We start from the raw sequence: 18039 nt of genomic DNA, 5'->3' as shown, positions 1-18039 counted from the left end.
CACATCAGCCAGCAGCGTACAGCCTGCCTCTCGCAGGGCTGGGATAACAGCTTGGGAGATCAAAAACCATATGTGCCTTTCTGGTTCTGATGACCCTTTTCCATGACCATTTTTTTTTCCCTGCTAGACAATTTGTTGCTGGTGAAAGTTTCTAGACTGACAGACAGAAATCAGACACATCTATTGGCCACAGTGAAAAACCAGTGTAGACACAACCCTGAGTATTACAGTCAATCCATCCAAGCCTTCGTTCTTCATGTAATCAATTGTAGTGGTGTAGAGTGGCTGTCGTATGTGACCACCTCAATATTGCCCATGCAAGGCATGCAGAGTATCTGCCATCATTTCCTCTGATTCTACAAAAAGTGCTGAACAAGGAGCAAAGCAGTGCATGATAAGCTCCAGCAATTCCTGAATTTGACGTGGAATGTTTACCTTCCTGGTAATTTTGTATTTCAGTCCTTGACTCCATAAATAGAGCAGCTAACAATAGCAATAGCTTATTGCCCTGCCTCCTGAAAACAGATATGAGCCTCATCACCTCCTACCACACACTCAACAGACGGTGGTACCCCTCAGCCAGCTCTGTCCTCTGATCCAGTTGGACTTGCACACGCCTTGTATCTTCTTCCTGGTTTGCTGAGCTGTGCTGGCTGACAGCAACACACTTTCATTGAGTTACAAAGAGCTATGCATGTCTAATGCTCTGCTTCCTCCAGAGATGCATTGCTTTGGTTTCCTTCACATAGGTGAATCCACCGTAAGCAAGCGCTCGCCTCTATTCACTTGCGCACGTACAGTTCAGACCATAATGCTTCTGAATTTAGTCATGTTACATCCTGTGTTTCCTGATTAAGATCAGTGGCTGCAAGCTGATCGTTTAATTGTCTTTTCAGAAACTCAGCTTAGTTTGCTGTGCTTTTCCCACTATATAGGGGGAATAAAATGAAATCTTAATACAACCAGAGGCAAAGGTTCGTTTCAGTCTTCAGCTCATTGGCTTAAACTACTGCAAGGTCCTTCTGCCACCAGGACATCCAAAATCTTCCTGTGGACTGCTTCAAAACATCTCAAACAGGAATCCTAGTTTATAATCCATCAAACACTCAGTTCTGCAAGTTTTCCATTGCTGGGGGGCCCAGGGGCTGTGCCGCAAGCACACAGCACCCCAGGGCTGCCTCCTCCTCCAGCTGCATGGACATCCACCAAGCCTCCAAGCAGGGCAGCTCCACCACCCTCATTGATGTCCTCACTCAAGGACAAACTTTGTTGCTAGTCAGATCCCCGAATCTACGTGACCTCCTCAAAGCAGCCCCAGCAAAACCCAGACTTGCCCAGAGGGACTGGTTTTGCTTTATAAGCACAGGCTGAAACAAATAGAGGCTCAACCCCTGAAGATACAACCAAGGATCTGAAGAACCACACTCACCACCCTGCTATAGGCATATCTTGACAGCTTTTCCCATAACATTAAGTATTTTTCACTACAAAGTCACAAGAAAAAATCCTAAATTAAGGCTACTAAAGTCAAGTCCCACTGACCTTTCTGGATGATTTTACCCATTTACTTGAGCATGAAAAATGACCAAAAAGTGTCCCAGGCCTGAATGAACTGCCATAACCCAGCAGCAGTGTTGTTATTTGCATGTTGGATTTATCATACTCCTAATTTTGTAAATTACTGTGAAGCTTTTGCCCCCAAATGGTTAGTTGTGAATTAGGAGGGAAATTGTAGCTTTATATTCTTTGATACCAATTCTTAAGATTGAATAGCCTTAAAGAGATCATAAAAGTGCTCCAAACATGACTAACATTTTAGTAAAATGTTTTTAATATGCATGGGGCTCCATCCACTAAAATTACTTTAGAATATTAAAAAGCTGATGTTCAATTATGGAATGAAAATTCAAGTTACTTCTTCCTTTAAATACTGTATCAGCAGAACAAGCCTTAATTATTAATTAAACAAACTATGGGTTTATACAACCAGCGTTGAATCTGTGCAGCAAAACAGAAAGCTTCTTACTAAGAGAGCTACGCTATGGGTGGGGCAAAGCAAGAAAAATAGCCAAATTTTTGCCTTTATCAATCTCTACATTAATTATTAAAGAAGAAATATTTAAAGTGATATACTCACATGACAACAAATTTTAAGACACGCAATTTTTTACTGAAATTTTCTAAAGGCTAGCTTCAAGGCACGCAAATTTATCTACTGGTGAGAGCGTGTATCAAAAAATTGAGAATGGTGATTGAGGTTTGAATCCTCTCCAAAGGCTTTCTAGCATCCCGCGTCTCAGTACTGGCTTTTATGCTTCGTATCCTTTGGTACGGTTCTCCAAACAGAGGACATAAATACCATCCAGGTTTTAAAACATTTTATTTGCATATTAAAAAAATTGTGCATTCCAATAATTAAAATCATTTGAACAAAAAAAAAAAATGGCACTCGATTAACTGCATTTTACAGCTCGCAGGACCTTGGTACAGCTTTGCATTTATTCGTGTGTTACTCTAGTTTACTGTAGTCCCACCCAAGTTCTTCTTTCATCAACATGCAAGCTCTTTCATGCCACCAGGACCAAAGCCAGACAGGCAGAGGGAAAGGCAGCGCCTTCATTCAGTGTCAGTAGTTCTCTCTATTCTTTTGATGTGAAAGGGGCAGTACAGTCATTTTAAACTTTATCCAACCTCTTTGCATCTTACAAAGTTAAACAGCTAAAAGAAGTAAAATAAGAAGGCAATGCTTGTGGAATGTACAGTGCATAATTTGGAAGGGCAGATTTCATTACGATTCACCCGCTTGCTTCTCCTGTTCAATTGCTAAAAGGGGGGAAAAAGAAAAACAGAAAAGGAGCAATAAAGATCGTGAACCTAAAAAACGCACCCGTCGGTCAGTTTCTATGGCTCGTGAAGGGGCATTTATCAAAATGGAAACCCCAATGGATCCCCACGAAGGGCTACCCGGTGCCGAGGGGGGGGTTCGGGCTGGGCAGAGCCGCGCATCCCCCCTCGCCCCGCCCGGTCCCGCGCCCGCCGCCCCTCTTTGTCTCCTCCCCGCCTCACCCCACCCCCCTACTCCCCCCATTGCCCCCCCCCCCACTCACTTTCTTTTGAAGGCAGGGGATTTTTCTCTTGCGTCTCTGTCTTCTTCAATTTGGACTTGTCAAATTTCTCGATCTCGGCCATGTCTGGTTTGTCGGACATGTTGGCAGGTGAATCTGCGCGCACAAGGGAAGAGCCCGTTACCCCCTGACGGGGCTCCCGGACCCGCCTGGACCCCCCTCGACCCTCCCCAAGGTCCCCCCCCGACCCCAGCGGGGCCGCGCCTCGAAGGTGGCCAGCGGCATCCACAGGGGGGGCGCCGCCGCTGGAGCCGAAAACTCCACGCACGCCGAAATTCAGGCGCTTAATCCCCGGCGTGTAATAAATAAAAATAAAAATAAATACGAATAAGAAAAAAAAAAAAAAAAAAGCCAACAGTCCAGCATCCCAGCTGCTTGCAGCTCGCCGCCAGCCCCAGCCGGTGGCAGCTCCCAGGATCTGCAGGCTGTGGAGCACAATAGAAGGGCAGCGCCCGGCGCCCGCCTGGTTTTAAACTCGATAAGGAAGTAAAATTAAAAATAATAATAATAATAATAATTTTAAACTAAAGCCGCCGGGCTGCAACGAAGGAGGCTGGCGGGTCGTACGCCACCGCCCTGCAGCGGCTCGTCTGCGAGACAATAGCCCCCCCAGACAATAGCCCCCCCCGGACAATAGCCCCCGCGCCCTGCCCTGCCCTGCCCGCGGTCCCCCCCCGGAGGGGGGGCACCGTCCAGGGCCCCTGGGTGGCCTTGCCGGGGCCGGGGGGGCGGCGGGACCCACCGGTGTCGCCGCGCGGTGATGCTCAGCCCCGCCGCTCGCTGCCGCCGCCGCTCCGCACGCCAGTATAAAGGGCGCTCGCTGGCGGGGCGGTTTTATCCCTGTGCCTATGCAAATGGAGGTGATGTCATCAGCTAACCATTTTGCCGCTTTCCGCCTTTTTCTCTTTTTTTTTTTTTTTCTTCTCCCCCCCGCCCCCCCTCCGCTTTTGCTTCCTTCCCCTCCCTCCCTCCCCCAGCGCCCAGCCCTACCTCCCCCAGCACACACACACACACACACACACACACACACACTCACACACACACACACACGCGCACGCACGCACACATACAGACGGACAGACAGACACACACCCCCCACGACCGCCCCGGACCTCGGGGGGGGCGCCCCTGGGGGGGCGGCCGCTGCCCGCAGCTCCCCGGCCCCCGCCCTGCCCCGACGCCGGGAGCGGGACCGGGGCTGGGGCAGGGACCAGGAACAGGGCAGGGACCGGGAATGGGGCTGGGACCGGGGCCGGGGCCGGGTGGGAGTTTTGGGGAGCTTTTCCCTCAGCCCCCGGGGTGCCCCTCTCCCGCGGGTTGGGCAATATCAGCCGGCTGGTGGTGGTACTCGGATTTCCTCATTTCGGAGGCGAACGCGAACCTCTCGGTCCTTTACGAGCTCCGGGAGCCTCCCCTCCCTCCCCCAACCTCCGGCTGCAGGGAGAGAAAAACCCCATCGCTGTCCTTGCGAGCCTGCTGCAAAGAAGAGCAAGCGAGCACGGCCGTGCCGAGCCGTGCCGGGCCAGCAGACAATAGCCGGGCCAGGTGCCGCCCCACCCGGCATCTGCCGGGCCCCGTGGGTCGCAGCCGGGGGGCATCGCCCCGGCCAGCCTGGCCGCCCCCCGCCTCGCCGCAGCACCAAATGTCCCCAGCGTGCCGCAAGGGGACCCGAGCCGGCGAGCTGCGAGCCGCCAGCAGCCCTAAAAGCGGTGTAAGGCGGCTGGCTGGGGGCGCACGGGTGGCTGTGGTTTGTGCTTTTGCAGCGCTGGGTAATAAACTGAATTATCCGTGGGGGGTGCGTGGCAGGGTGGCAACAAGTTGGGGACATCCCCGCGTCTTTGTCTGGCAGCGGCTCGGCGAGGGGAGGTGCGAGGTGGGGCTGGCTCGTGGGAGCCCGTGGGAATGAATTGCTGCTGCTTTGGGGACATCTGCGCGGCACCCGTGTGGCCCTTCGCTCCCTGCGCCCTGCCCTCCAGCACTGCGTCTGATGCGAGCGTGGCTGGTGGTGAAGCAGAAGCCATGGCTCACGGACCGTATTAATGTATGCCAGGAGAGCTGTAAATGCATTGCAGTCAACTCCTCCGGGGATGCTGCTGCTTCCTCTGCTCCGCGGCTGTCCTCTCCCCCTTAGCCAGCCATTTTTCCTAACGTTTCCAGATGTATGGTCACGGGGGTAAAATCCTGTCCCCATGGCGATTCCAATAATACTTCACTGTAGTGAATGAAGATTTCCAGTCCACCCAGAGTCCTCCTACAGCCGAGCTCCTTCACTTTTGGTGGTGCAGTGTATAAACTCTGCTTTATTCCCCCGGTCCATGACAGCCTCAAAAACTGGAAGAATAGTCTATTGCTGAGAGAGATGGTAACTCCTATAAGCCAGGAGTGGTGCAAGACCAATGGCCAAAGGAATCACTGAGGAAAGAAATAGCAAGGAACATATCATATAGTTTGAGAGTATTTACAGATTTTCATAATAACAGCATTAAAAACATGGCAGAGGGATCTTCTGTGTTGGAAATGGGCTAAATTTGCTAGCTAGCTTTTGAGCAAGTTCCTCAAAATGAGTTTATGGCCTTTTGCTTCGACACATTTGAGCACTGAACCATGTGACTGGGAATTGTGAAATCTCCCTAATTATCAGCATCACCAATGATGTTACAGCTTCAGACTTTTTGGTTTCACTGAAGATTTTTTGGCCTCTTAAGTGATAGTAAATCAATATAAACATTTTTTAGAGTTTGTCTCCTCTGTGGCTATTGTAATCACTCATGCACGTGTCTGAGCACATCAATATTGCCCTGACCTGAGTGCAGTAAATGCTCTCCTGACGTTGCAGAATGGTGGGTGTCTGTGGGACTGGGGTCTGATTTTCCAGAAGCAGCCTGTCCAGTGGTAGCACTATTCATTTTGGGACAGAGCCATAGATCTCTTAAATGAGTGTGATCCACACACTTAAATGGAGCGTCACTGATTTGTGTGAACCAGGCCTCACTGCTGAGTTTAGATTCAATTACAGTCCTGCGAGACAGAGACAAATAAAAGGTTTACACTTCTGCTGCTTCTCTGCCTTCCTGTATTTCCCTTTCAGTGGATTATCACTGAGATAGGCACAGCATCTTGGAAATGCCATGTGTACCTTGCTACGTGTATGAGGGCTGTATTGTTCCACTGGAGCATAATGTAAGCATTTCATTTCCCTGGCAGGACATAGGCTAATTTCTGTAAAAGTAAATGCTCACTCATTTAGTGTTAGTGGTATAATTACAGAAATTGCATATTTGTGTATATCTCTTTATGCCTGCTTCTTTTTGTTGCTGTATGGAGAATGTGAGGAAGATTCATGGTCATGTGAGACTGCCCCATGCCAAATGGCACCTGGGGATAACAAACACCACTGCGCACTTGGATGTGGCAAAGCCGACATCCTTAGCACATTTGCTAGGCCACATAGCATAAGCCACATAAAGGATAACTAGTTTAGGAGTTCTTATTTTGGATATTGATGGGCTTCTACATTTGTTATTTTTTTTTTTTGTATGTCACCAGTTTCTTATAGTGATTATTTAGAAAAAAATTACAGTCACCAAATATTTGGTGAGGTAGTGGTACCCTTCTAGGCATGCACTCTCTTAGCCATCTGCATGTTAAAGGAGAGCACTTTTCAGCAGATTGCTGACCTCATTTGCAAGAAGGAATTTGGACTCTCGCTAACAGTTTTCAGCTGAAAACGTTGAGGGGCTGCACTATGTCAAGGCAGCAAGTTCTTTCTTGCATTTTCGGAAAGTCATGGAGTGGGAAACAGCACGTGGTAAACCATAGTTCTTATGTCTCATTTGTTTGGCCGTGTTTGAAGCCTTGTAAAAAGATCAACACTCCTTTTCCAGGTAAGTATAAACTATTCCCATTTGTCAGACTGTGAGACTGAGATAATAAAAGACTTGCTTGAGGGCATGCAACAGAGGGGCTTAATCAGATATTAATTGATGTCAGTAAAAGTGTTTGTATCTAAAATTGACTTCAGCTTTTGCTTGAGCTCTGACTGAAGAATGTTTTGAAACATGATCAGGAACACAAATCTAACCTTGTGCTAGTTCTTTCATACAGTCTTTAAAAAAAAAAAAAAAAAAAAAAAAAAAGAGTAATTAAAGAGTAATTGAGGGGACACAAAATGCCTGTGTGATAAAGCACCCAAAATTAATTCCCGTATCAGCTTATTATTCATAATGGGATCCCCGGCACATCAGATGACTCTTAAGATAAAAATAAACTGTATGCAAATTTCTCTATCATATGGAAAATAAATTAGAGGAAGAGAAGCCAAGTGATTGTTTTCCAGGCCTCAGTTTCACATGTGAAATCTTATTTTCACAGGCTTGACTCTCTGAGAGAGAATGCTTTCTCTCATTCCATATACCGTTAGAGGAAACTCGAGCTGGCAGAAATCCCGAGAGTGCAAGTGAGGAGGAGACAATCACTTTTTGTAGTTTCTGGCTGCACTACCTCACTGCCAGCATCAGAAGTGGCTTTATGGTAACATTGGGGTTTGGGTGTTCAGTTGGTCCATTGGCAGAGCACAACATTTGTTTTGTGTCACTTTCCACGAAATGCTATTGACAAAAAATAAAAAAATCAATTCATGGAGCAGAACGTGTATAGGAAGAGCCTTCCCATCCCCCCAAAGTTTTCAGAAGAGGAATTGCAAAATGTCTGTTCTAGCAGGACAGATACTGGCACTTCTCAGCTTTACAAATTGTGGCATTTCCTTTTTCTACTGTGCTTGACAAAGGGAATTTTGCAACAGGTCAGGACTTCAAGCAAGTGGTGCTTGTGGGAGAGGAGAAGCCAGCCTGGGAAGCTCAGATTGCTGCACAGGAAGCTAAATACCCCAGAGCAGCAGATGCTCCTCTCCCACACCAATCTGCCTGAATCTGGTTCCCCTGCCTTCCTTACACCCATGAATAATAAAGGAAGAGCACTGAGTCTCACTTTTAACACATGCAGAAGCTGTAGCAAAGCTGCAGTTTGGGGGCTAGGCTATCTGAAACCGAGCGAAGGCTGCATGCATACAGCCAATAACAAAGCCAACAAGATGAGGAAGCCTTCAGCTGTGGTTTCCAGCTTTGGTGGGATGCTAAGAAGTTACTCTCATTGTATTCGGAAATTTTTAATAAATTGAGAGGAAGCTATTATGTTTCCAGCCCACAGAAAGATTTCTTTAAATCTGCAGGGAACCACCAAGCTTTGGGTTATTTGTCTTACGCATTTCACTGGGGCTACTTTGCAAAGGTCTGTGGACTAAGAGTGTCCAAACCACCTCCTTTGTCTGCATTTTTTGCTACCAGATCTATATGTAAAAGCTAAGGCTGAAAGCTATCTCTAGAAAAAAAAAGGCTGTTTTACTAATTATCTGAGAAAACTGAAAACAATAGCATATCTCCTGCCTGAAGAAGGCATCTCGGTGCCAAATTTTCACAAGTGCTTGTCATCCTTTCCTGAATTTTGCAGCAACTTTTCTTTCCTCTAATTTAGATGAGTGAAAATAATAATTTTGAAAGTGCATAAATAACAGCATCAGCATAACACACCATAAAAGCAAAATGCATAATTTCTCCCAGTGCAACTCAGCCCTATCCAGCAACCCCTCGATCCTCCAGTGCTAAGCTTCTCCTAAGTTAAACTGCTAATTACAAGTCATGCGCATGGCTGTCAATAGAGAGTACAAATAGAAATCTCAGGGAACGGGGAGACTGGATTGTTATGTTACCATTGAATATGAGTTTCTTTCAATGCGAAGATAAAGCTAGATATACATGCAAAATACTGTGGTCTCTTTATTCAACACACAAGCGAGTGCATGTATACAAAAGACAAGAAGGCTATTCTTATCAGGATCCCATTGAAAAGGGGATGACCAAAACAAACAGGCTGAATGAAGCAATGGCTAGCAGCAGCCAACTGTGGGCTAACACCAGTGGAGACTGCTGTTTCTCTTGCTTGTAGGAGAGAGCACAGAGATAGGGTAACACCGCCCAGGAACCTCCCCAGGATGCCCATACTGCATCTACCCATACTGTGAGCTGCAGAATAACAGCATGTGCCTGACGTCATGAGCTGGGTGAATTGTGTCGTGCTGAGATCGGGGTTCCCACCCTCCAAAGCTGACGTTCCCGTCTCGACATGATAGTAGCAGAAGTCAGTGTGCATCTACATGCAGCAGGATCAACTTATTTATCTTGGAAAACAGCACTGCCCTAAAGAACACACCTGTGCTACACAGGCCTTGCATAGCTATCTCAGAGCTAACTTTAAACAAACAGCAGCCTGGAAGTCACACTGGGTTTATTGCTTTGTGTTGATTTTCTTGGGCGGGTTTACTTGCCTGTGCTGAATGCTGCTAGCCCTATCCGAGACATTCATTTTGAAACCATCTTAAGTGTATTCAGCCATCAGCTCCTTTGTGTTTTCATCTCCCCAAGCCCATTCAAGTGCAACAATCTTTTTTCTCTTGTCTCTCCTAAGAGTGTAGCAGGCAAGATTTTCCACAGTTTGTGGGGGTTTACCTATCTGATCTATCTATTTGTTTTTCACCACTAATCCCTTCTTAAATTATTTCCAGCAAGCAAACAGACATCAACAACAACAAAACTGTAAACTTGCTGCAGGACCAGATGTAGAAATCTGGTGTAGATGTAGATGTAGGACCAGATGTCTATGAAATCCACTCAAAACCTGACTCATATCCTTATGTGAGCTTTCACCAGGCTAGGGAGTAAAGGATGGAGCTGCTGGGGTAAAGCACATCTTGTTTAAACCTTACTGACAGGATGCTTTCTTCACTGTACCAGTTTGTGAAAAGCAAGGGAGGAGAAGTGTTTTGACTGCCATAGCCATGCATTTCAACTACCTCTGGCATGCTCCACAAATGGTAGGGACTTGGGGTGTGTGTGGGGTTTCCTTCTTGAGAACAAAAGGCGCAGCTCTCACAGCGTGAAGGTTTCATCACCCCACCAACATGCCTGAAACAAAAGCTCATCCTGGCATCCACACAGCTTCCGAGGCTTCCTGTTCTTTGCCTTGATGCTTCCTTTCAAGGTGGAGGGAGTTATGAAGCCTGAGCCCTATCAGAGGTGGGACTGGGAGGGATGGCCCTGTTGGGTGGGCTCATGTTGGGTGGGCGGGCTGAAGAGTACCCCATGCACAGCAGGCACTTAGGGCTTTTCCAGGCTTGTTTGTGTCTCAGTTTTTCAAACAATCTCACTGTCACTGTTGGGACAAATAAGGCAGGGGGCTTGGGAAAGCACCACTTTTGAAATTGCTTGGGAGTTTTCAGGTTATTCCACAGAACAGTATGGACCAGAGATAGTGGTTAAAGTTTGATAACACTTGTGATTTCTTTGTTCAAAGTGTCAGGCTTAGAGAAATGCACACAAGGACACAGTCACTGGCAGGAAAGAAGTGGCAGATGGAGTCCATTTTCCTTACAGGAAGAGGAGCCCTCAGAGTTGCTCACAGTGTCTGGTGGCAGCAGGGTCCATTGCATCTGCTTGCTCATGTCACCTCTGCTGCTCGTTATCACTAGGCACAAGTTTGTTTATAACTAACTGAAACAAAAGCATTTCCTGGCATGGTTTAGGGCTGGTAGGAAGTTACTGCACACATGCACAGGAAAAACAACAACAGTAATACTAATACATATTGACGTAGTGGGGTGACTGCTAAAACATGTCACGGCAGGCAGGCAGACAGAGAGCTCATTTTTATAGGGAGGAGTATAGCTACTTTCCACCTGAATGCAAACTATTGCACAGGAGCAGAAAGAGCAAAAAAAAAAAGCAAGTTCAATTTTTGTTGTTGTTGTTCCATGTGTGTTTTGCTACTGATATTAGTAAGCATGAGATTGAGCCCCACTTCCATTTATTTCAGTTATTCAATGTGCCTTGAAGAGGACGCATGTGAAACCAGGGATCATATCAAAGCTTCCAAAGGGAACAGATATTAACTTATTTGTGTTGCCTCTTCATCTTCTGCTGATTTGTCTCCTACACCTGTAAAATAAGTTTTATTTCGAAGCTACAGTCTTGATAAAATCAGAACTGTGGGATGAGAAAGAGGAGCAACCCGGTAGACTGAGATGTGAAAGTTCGTCTCTCTCCATGAATCATGCATATATGTACAGCCCACGCCGTTCAAGCAGAGTTTTGTCCACTAGTAACGAACTACTGCCACCAGTGGGCTGCGGTTTGTATTGACACACAATTTTAATGTTCCTCATACTGGTAATATTAGTCAAAATATTCCAGGACTCCAGGTCTTAAATGAAACCATGAATGCACAGGCCAGATATAGAGAGTTGTGTCCAAGACCAAAAATGCCATGGCTGCCTCTGCAATACACAGCAAATGTAGAAGTTACTTTGTTGGTTTAGATACACTCACAAATTCTCTTAGGGGTCATTTTCTCCTGATAAACTTCATAGCTCATCTGGGAATGATAGTTCTCCCACACTGGCATGCTTGGCAGAAATATGTTTTGTAGGAATTAAATTTTTCCTGGTAATTACCATGGTTTTGCACAGATTTGACATTGTTATCCATGGAAACACAAACTTCTGAACATCAGCTTCAGAAGAAAAGATGCATACATGTACTGAAATACATGTATGTTACCTGTGCATCACTGTTGACTAAGTTTATCAAAGATCCAGAAGTGAGATCACTTGAGAATGCCATAGTGTTAACACAAACGAGGAGGCCTGACTCCTCAAATATGATTTTTTTTTTCCCATTTTCTCTGAAAATAGGGCCAGAGATTGTGGTGATGATGATCCTTACATATATGCATATGTAAATACAGTATATAGAATCATAGAATCATGTAGGTTGGAAAAGACCTTCAAGATTACCAAGTCCAACCATCAACCTGACCTACAGAGTCTCATCACTAAGTCATGTCCCTTATTACCATGTCCACGTCTCTTAAATGCCTCCAGGGATGGGGACCTCACTGCTTCTCTGAACAAACTGTTCCATATATATATATAATATACATAATATATATAAGGGATGTAATATATAACACATTATAATAATACAAAATACATAATATATAAAATATCTTATGCAGATATTATATATATAATTATATGATGTAATATAATAACTATATGTTTACTGTAATATAATACTGTATTATATTGCAGTATGCTATGTTGGCTCCATGGTTTTAGCTATATTTCTTAGGCTGAGGAAGATTCAGATTAACATCTTTTATCTTGCTGGAAAAAAAAGAAATCCTATCAAGGCAGTAATGGTTAATGCAGTATGTCCAGTTTATACACCACTAAAACGAAAACAAAAAAGCAGGGCAATAGAAAGTCATTCATATTTGGATGGATAACTGACTCAGACAAAGTTATTTAAGGGGACAAATTCAACTCATGAACTTGGATTTCCTGAAAAGATACATCATCCCGTAGCACCCCATCCCTCCTGAGTACTGTCAGGTGCAGTATGTGCTGCTGTTTGCATGACAGAAGCACAACCCCAGTATTTGTTCAACTCTACCATCCACCCTGCCACAAATCCTCACCCATGAAAATATAGACTGACTTGAAATATTAACCACAGAGTTGTTTCATGAACAAATTTAATGTTCAAATGTAGTTTGCTAGTATCACCATCTTTGCTAGAAAGAGAACAATCTCAAAATTTCTTCAAATTCTTCAGAGCAGGATTCTTCAAGACTAGGACTGTATAAATGTGGGATGGTTTTCTTGTTGAGAGAGAGAAAATGTTTTACAGTGGTCCTAAGAGACCCTCTCCTGCTGGTGCTTGGGCAGAGCCCTAGCAAGAACTTAATTTATCACTTCGTGGTGAGAAAAACAGCTGCCCCAGTTCCAATGGCAGTGGGCCATTTTATTCTGTGCTTACTGTTTGGACAATCTGCTGTGAGCAAGACACTGAACATTAAGGGAGTACAGGTAATCATTAGATACAATGCTCCTTTTCTTACATTACATAATGTGAAGAAACTGAAATTATATATCCTCTCCTGGAATAATGTTATATATAATAATGTAGAAATATAAATAAATAATAAAAAATAGTAAATATATAATACACATATAATGATATATATATATTATAGAATATATAGAACATATATTATATTTATTCTATACATTATATATATAATATATATAATATCGATGATATATATATATAATGGAGGTTAGCAGACAATAAGAATATGACTTTACTAGCTACAGGAGGATATTCTGCTGGCTGGCTGAGTGAATGTCTAGAATAACAAGAAATAAAAGATTTTGTTGATGTTCAGTCAAATGTCTTTCTTCAGCCCATATTACAGCACAATCACTTCGGCATCTTCTAGCTATCTACAGCATGTAGGCTTCCAGCTTCATGTTTATGTGCTCCAAAAATAACTTTTGCTAGATTTGTTGGTCTTGCTGGCAGCTGCTGTTTAGACAATACTTGGAAAATAATATACTTTATTTTGAAGGTGAAACAAAGATTCTTGAAGATTAATTTGGTCTGTTTTTAACGTTAAAAACAAAACAAAACAGAACAGAAAACTAACACACAGCATAACCAAAGATGAAACCCTACCATTTACGGATTTTTAATTCCTAATGGGGGAGAGAAAAGCAGGGACTGTGGAAAGAATTAGTGAAGAGAAAACTGAGGCTTTTCAGTTTCCTGGTTTTAGTGAGAATCAGGGACCCAGCGATGGGGAACCTGTAGTCAGGTGAGAGGGGCACTAATTTGGTAGTGGTTACAGTAAAAACATTTCTCAGACTATTCTGGCAACAGGAGGAAAGTCACTGCTATGAACATAAGCATACATTAGATACAGGACATGCATTCTCATCATCTTCACCACTCCACAGTTGGGAAGCTGCTCCAAAATACATGTATAATCCAGCACAATAAAATGTATATGCATCAGCATTAATAAGTGGGTTTTAACTTTTTTTTTTTTTATCCAGTGAACACCTTGAAATTTCTTAGAAGAAAAGTTGTTTAGTTCATTTAAGATCATTCTTTTAAATTGCTTTCTCTTATAGTTTTCCACAAGCCTTTTCACAGTTGTTCTCAGCTCACAGCAGTCCACAGCTTGCAGGTTGACAGTCACTGAGCCAGAGGTACAGAAGTTGTAGCACAAATGAAAAGCAAGAAATTGTAATGTGATCATTTGAAACTCTGTAAGTCAATAAGTCTCCCCAAAAGCTTTGAAGAAGCAGATTTGCTAGAAATCCACATAATCTCATTGCAGTTGTCTGCTGGGCAAATACATTGGTGGGTAGACAGCACTGCCTACATTTTATTTAATTGAAGGTATATATGGATTCATTAGCTGAATTATAATTAGAGTTTTAACATATGCTCAGGAAAATATTCTATGGTGAGCTAGTATTGCTTCTGTAAAATATTAAGATGTTACTTCCTAACACGTTATAATAGCAGAGGGTAAAAGAGAATCAGTAACTACCTTAAGTTTAAAAAAAGCCTATGGGAGACCTCACCTGTGGTACTCCAAAGAGATAGTTAAAAATAAAAATAAAATAAAATAGTGCCATAGATTAGCAGCAGGAAAAAAAAACAAACAAAAAAACCAAACAAACAAACAAAAACAGGGTAGAGAGAAATACACAGGTTCAAGTATGTTAGGTGATTAACATGGAAGAGTTGCAAGGATCCATATGAAGACCACTGTTGTTATTTACATTTGGTATTGATGTGGAAACCCCACTGCCCTTTGGAGTGAAGCATGAGGCTTTATATTCCTTCAAGAAAATCAAAGAACACAACCATACATTTACTTCATAAAGTTTTTTGTGCATTTTACTAAGCTCTCCTCCATGCCTTCTAACAAGAACTTCCAAAACAACCATCTGATAATTTGAAAAAAAAAATTTTTTTGAAAAATCATTTTACCCATTGCATATGCACTATCTTCCAGGTCCCCTGGAGACCCACTTTTGTTGCATGAGGACAAGAGATGAAGAGATATTTTCTGTTACTTTTCTTTCACTATGTGTCATTTGTTTCCTTTCTCTAATCTTCACCAGGATCCCTCCCCCCCCCCCCCCCCCCTGTTTGTTTGTTTTTTTAATTTTGTCTTTTGAAAGTAACCACTTGCAGTCTGATTAGGTTCCCTTCTTACACATGTTTGTCATGCCTTTGAGACTGCCTCTCAAAGAGTCTCTATTTGTCAGGCAGAGAATGGAGCAAGGCATGGTGGTCACCATTCAGTTGTAGCTGGGAGTTATTTCTCTAGCCATAGAGGTATTATTGCTATTGAATGCCTAGGCAGTTATCCCAGATGAGAGTAAACTAGTCATTCAGTTAATGACATGCTGAGGTTTTCAGGTTTATTGCTTGCTGTTGTATTGCTCATACATTGTATTGTTTCCATTTACGGAGAGCAACAGAGCAGAGCTCATGAATAAGACAGCAAAAGGCAGCAAATGGTCACTGGTGCTACAGACTATCAAAACCTTATGTATCTCCTCTCTCCTCTCCTCTCCTCTCCTCTCCTCTCCTCTCCTCTCCTCTCCTCTCCTCTCCTCTCCTCTCCTCTCCTCTCCTCTCCTCTCCTCTCCTCTCCTCTCCTCTCCTCTCCTCTCCTCTCCTCTCCTCTCCTCTCCTCTCCTCTCCTCTCCTCTCCTCTCCTCTCCTCTCCTCTCCTCTCCTCTCCTCTCCTCTCCTCTCCTCTCCTCTCCTCTCCTCTCCTCTCCTCTCCCTAGCCACAGACAAAGAACTCACATAAGGGACAGCTCGGTTTATTTCAGCCATTGACTCTGGGAGCCATCTTTCTGACATCCAAGGCCCCATTAGAAATGAGTGAAAGATAACATGAAAAGTGAGCCAGCATAAAAAGTCACTTATACTTATTAATCTGGGTGCTTGCCCATCTGCACCCAGCTTGAATAGTAACTTACCTTGAATTTAAAATTTTAAAAGCATCCATTATTTCTTTTGCACAAGCAGAGATATGCTATGGATAATATCTAAATTAGTATTCCATTAGCATTCACCTTTGTCCTGTGGTTTACTGCCAAAAGAGGTCAAATTGTTCCCTTCCCCCTGCTACCACCATAGTATAAGTAGGTCTGAGTGGGTCTGACATTAACTAAGACAGGGAGAAAACAGAAATTACTTTTGGCAGTTTGAGTCAAAACTGTTTGGGGGAGGAAAAGCTACTGTATATTTTTCAATTAGTGGGCAAGGTAAAGAAATGAAAGATAAAGGAGGTGCTGGTAATGGAGAAAGAATGAAGTATAAAGTGAAACTGATCAGCCTCCCTCAGAGAATGGATTAATTATTTTCTGACACAAAGTTTTGGCCTAAGCCTTTTTTTTTGGGCAAGAATTCAAGAGACACTATGAAATGACTTGATATAAATGAGAATTTAGGATAATTTTTCTCTCAACATCTTAAATAGTTTATATAAATCTGCCACTTTTCAAATGATGTATTAAAGCACTCTTGTGGTTGCTTAATATCAATATTCCTCTGAAGTTTTACAAATACATCAGCAGCACTTGATGGATGAAATCCAGTATGCCATAATTCAGATGACCAACGTAGGTAATGCTTCACTGAACCTTTAAGCAGGCAGACCAAAAAGCATGGGAAAATCAAGCCTTCCATGGTGTTGCTCCCACACATCTCCTGAAACCTACAGAGAACAACCTGGGAGGCCTGCAAAAGACGAGGAATTCTGCTTGTAAATGTGTTTTCTTTTTTTGTCTGTGGTAGGACCACATGCATTTCCCACAGGTGGTCCATTCCCCCACCTCTTGCACTGATGCTCAGGGGAATATTGAGCACCACTGACCCCACCAGTGATGTCCCCTGGACCTCTGTGGAGCAGAGGTGCAGCACATGCTACTGCCCACTCTCTGCACCAAGGTTTCCAAGGATGCGGCAGTCTCCAGGTGAATCAGGTTCCTCTGCCCCAAACCCTTACTCTAACATCCCAGAATAATATCTTAAACCCTATGTATACCCTCAGTCCCGGCCCTGGTGGGATGGAAACATCGCACAAGCATGAGTGTAAGGTCAAGGACAAAGGGCAAGAATGGACCTGGCTTGAAAACACAGGAGCTCCTATGACCACAAATTTGCTGTACCTCCTAAGATTTTTCTTACAAGGTGATTGGTCTTATTCCCTAAACCCCCCTAATTTTATTGAAGTGCTGAGGCCCATCTGCCTCAATATGTTGTATGACAGAGTGATAAATATTTATGTCCATGAAACAAATTCTTCTGAGCAAATATGAGTGGTTAAAACTAAAACCCCCAAAGAAATTTTAAGTTAAACGAGGGAACTCTCTATGTCTTTGAAAACACCAGAAATATTTATGGTATTTTCCACACATCTGTCCCATTTGCTTTGATACATGAAAGGTACTCTTTTCTATCAGTCCCTAACATTGTTGTTTAAATGATAAAGCATAGTGTTTCCTAACAACTAGTTAAGAAAAAAATTATACCAATGCTCAGATGTTTTAATCTTATATCTGATAAATTCACCCTTGTTTTCCTCCAGAATTTTCTATGGAAAGGCACATACCAGGAATGCCACAACTCATTGCTAAGTAAAGAGAAAGAGTGAGAAGCAGATGGGCTAGAAAAGGCTGAGGTGTCTTTTAGCGCTAGTCTTTCAAAAAGGTAAATTGTGCCAAGGGCTTAATCACATTAATTTAGACAGATGAAGACAAAACTGAAGGAGGAAAAATTGGGTTAGACAGTGTGACTGAGATAAATGTGTTCAAGCCGACCCATTCTGGTGAAACTTGACTGAAAATATTCATAGAGTAAACCAAAGTAAAGTCATAGGCATAGAGGGTTCTTCAAAGAATGCAGAAAAGACGAGGGAGGTTTCT

General features: G+C 43.6%; 1 protein-coding gene and 1 long non-coding RNA gene across 2 annotated transcripts in view; both read right to left on the bottom strand.

The window, feature by feature from the left end:
- Positions 1-2363: 2363 nt before the first annotated feature.
- TMSB4X (thymosin beta 4 X-linked) lies at positions 2364-3988 on the bottom strand. The gene is made up of 3 exons (XM_084507892.1): positions 3868-3988; positions 3108-3221; positions 2364-2823 (listed from the first exon to the last, which is right to left on the bottom strand). The coding sequence occupies exons 2-3, from the start codon at positions 3205-3207 to the stop codon at positions 2789-2791; spliced, it is 135 nt and encodes a 44-aa protein (XP_084364018.1). The 5' UTR covers positions 3208-3221; positions 3868-3988; the 3' UTR covers positions 2364-2788.
- A 1169-nt stretch (positions 3989-5157) lies between these two features.
- LOC311430941 overlaps positions 5158-18039 on the bottom strand; it is a 29201-nt gene continuing 16319 nt past the window's right edge. Inside the window, exon 4 of the long non-coding RNA XR_014689128.1 lies at positions 5158-5537. This is a non-coding gene — a long non-coding RNA (uncharacterized lncRNA). The remainder of the gene's footprint in view (positions 5538-18039) is intronic.

Source organism: Aythya ferina (assembly GCF_964211825.1).
Source record: "Aythya ferina genome assembly, chromosome: 1".
Classification (NCBI taxonomy): Eukaryota; Metazoa; Chordata; class Aves; order Anseriformes; family Anatidae; genus Aythya; species Aythya ferina.
This window is presented reverse-complemented; position numbering and strand designations above follow the sequence as displayed.

What these genes read in the sequence shown, in the direction of transcription:
- TMSB4X (XM_084507892.1), bottom strand. Translation starts at nt 3,207, where the DNA reads ATGTCCGACAAACCAGACATGGCCGAGATCGAGAAATTTGACAAGTCC. An exon ending in TCCCCTGCCTTCAAAAGAAA is followed by an intron (nt 2,824 to 3,107) that starts GTGAGTGGGGGG and finishes CCCCCCTTTTAG; the next exon opens with CAATTGAACAGGAGAAGCAA.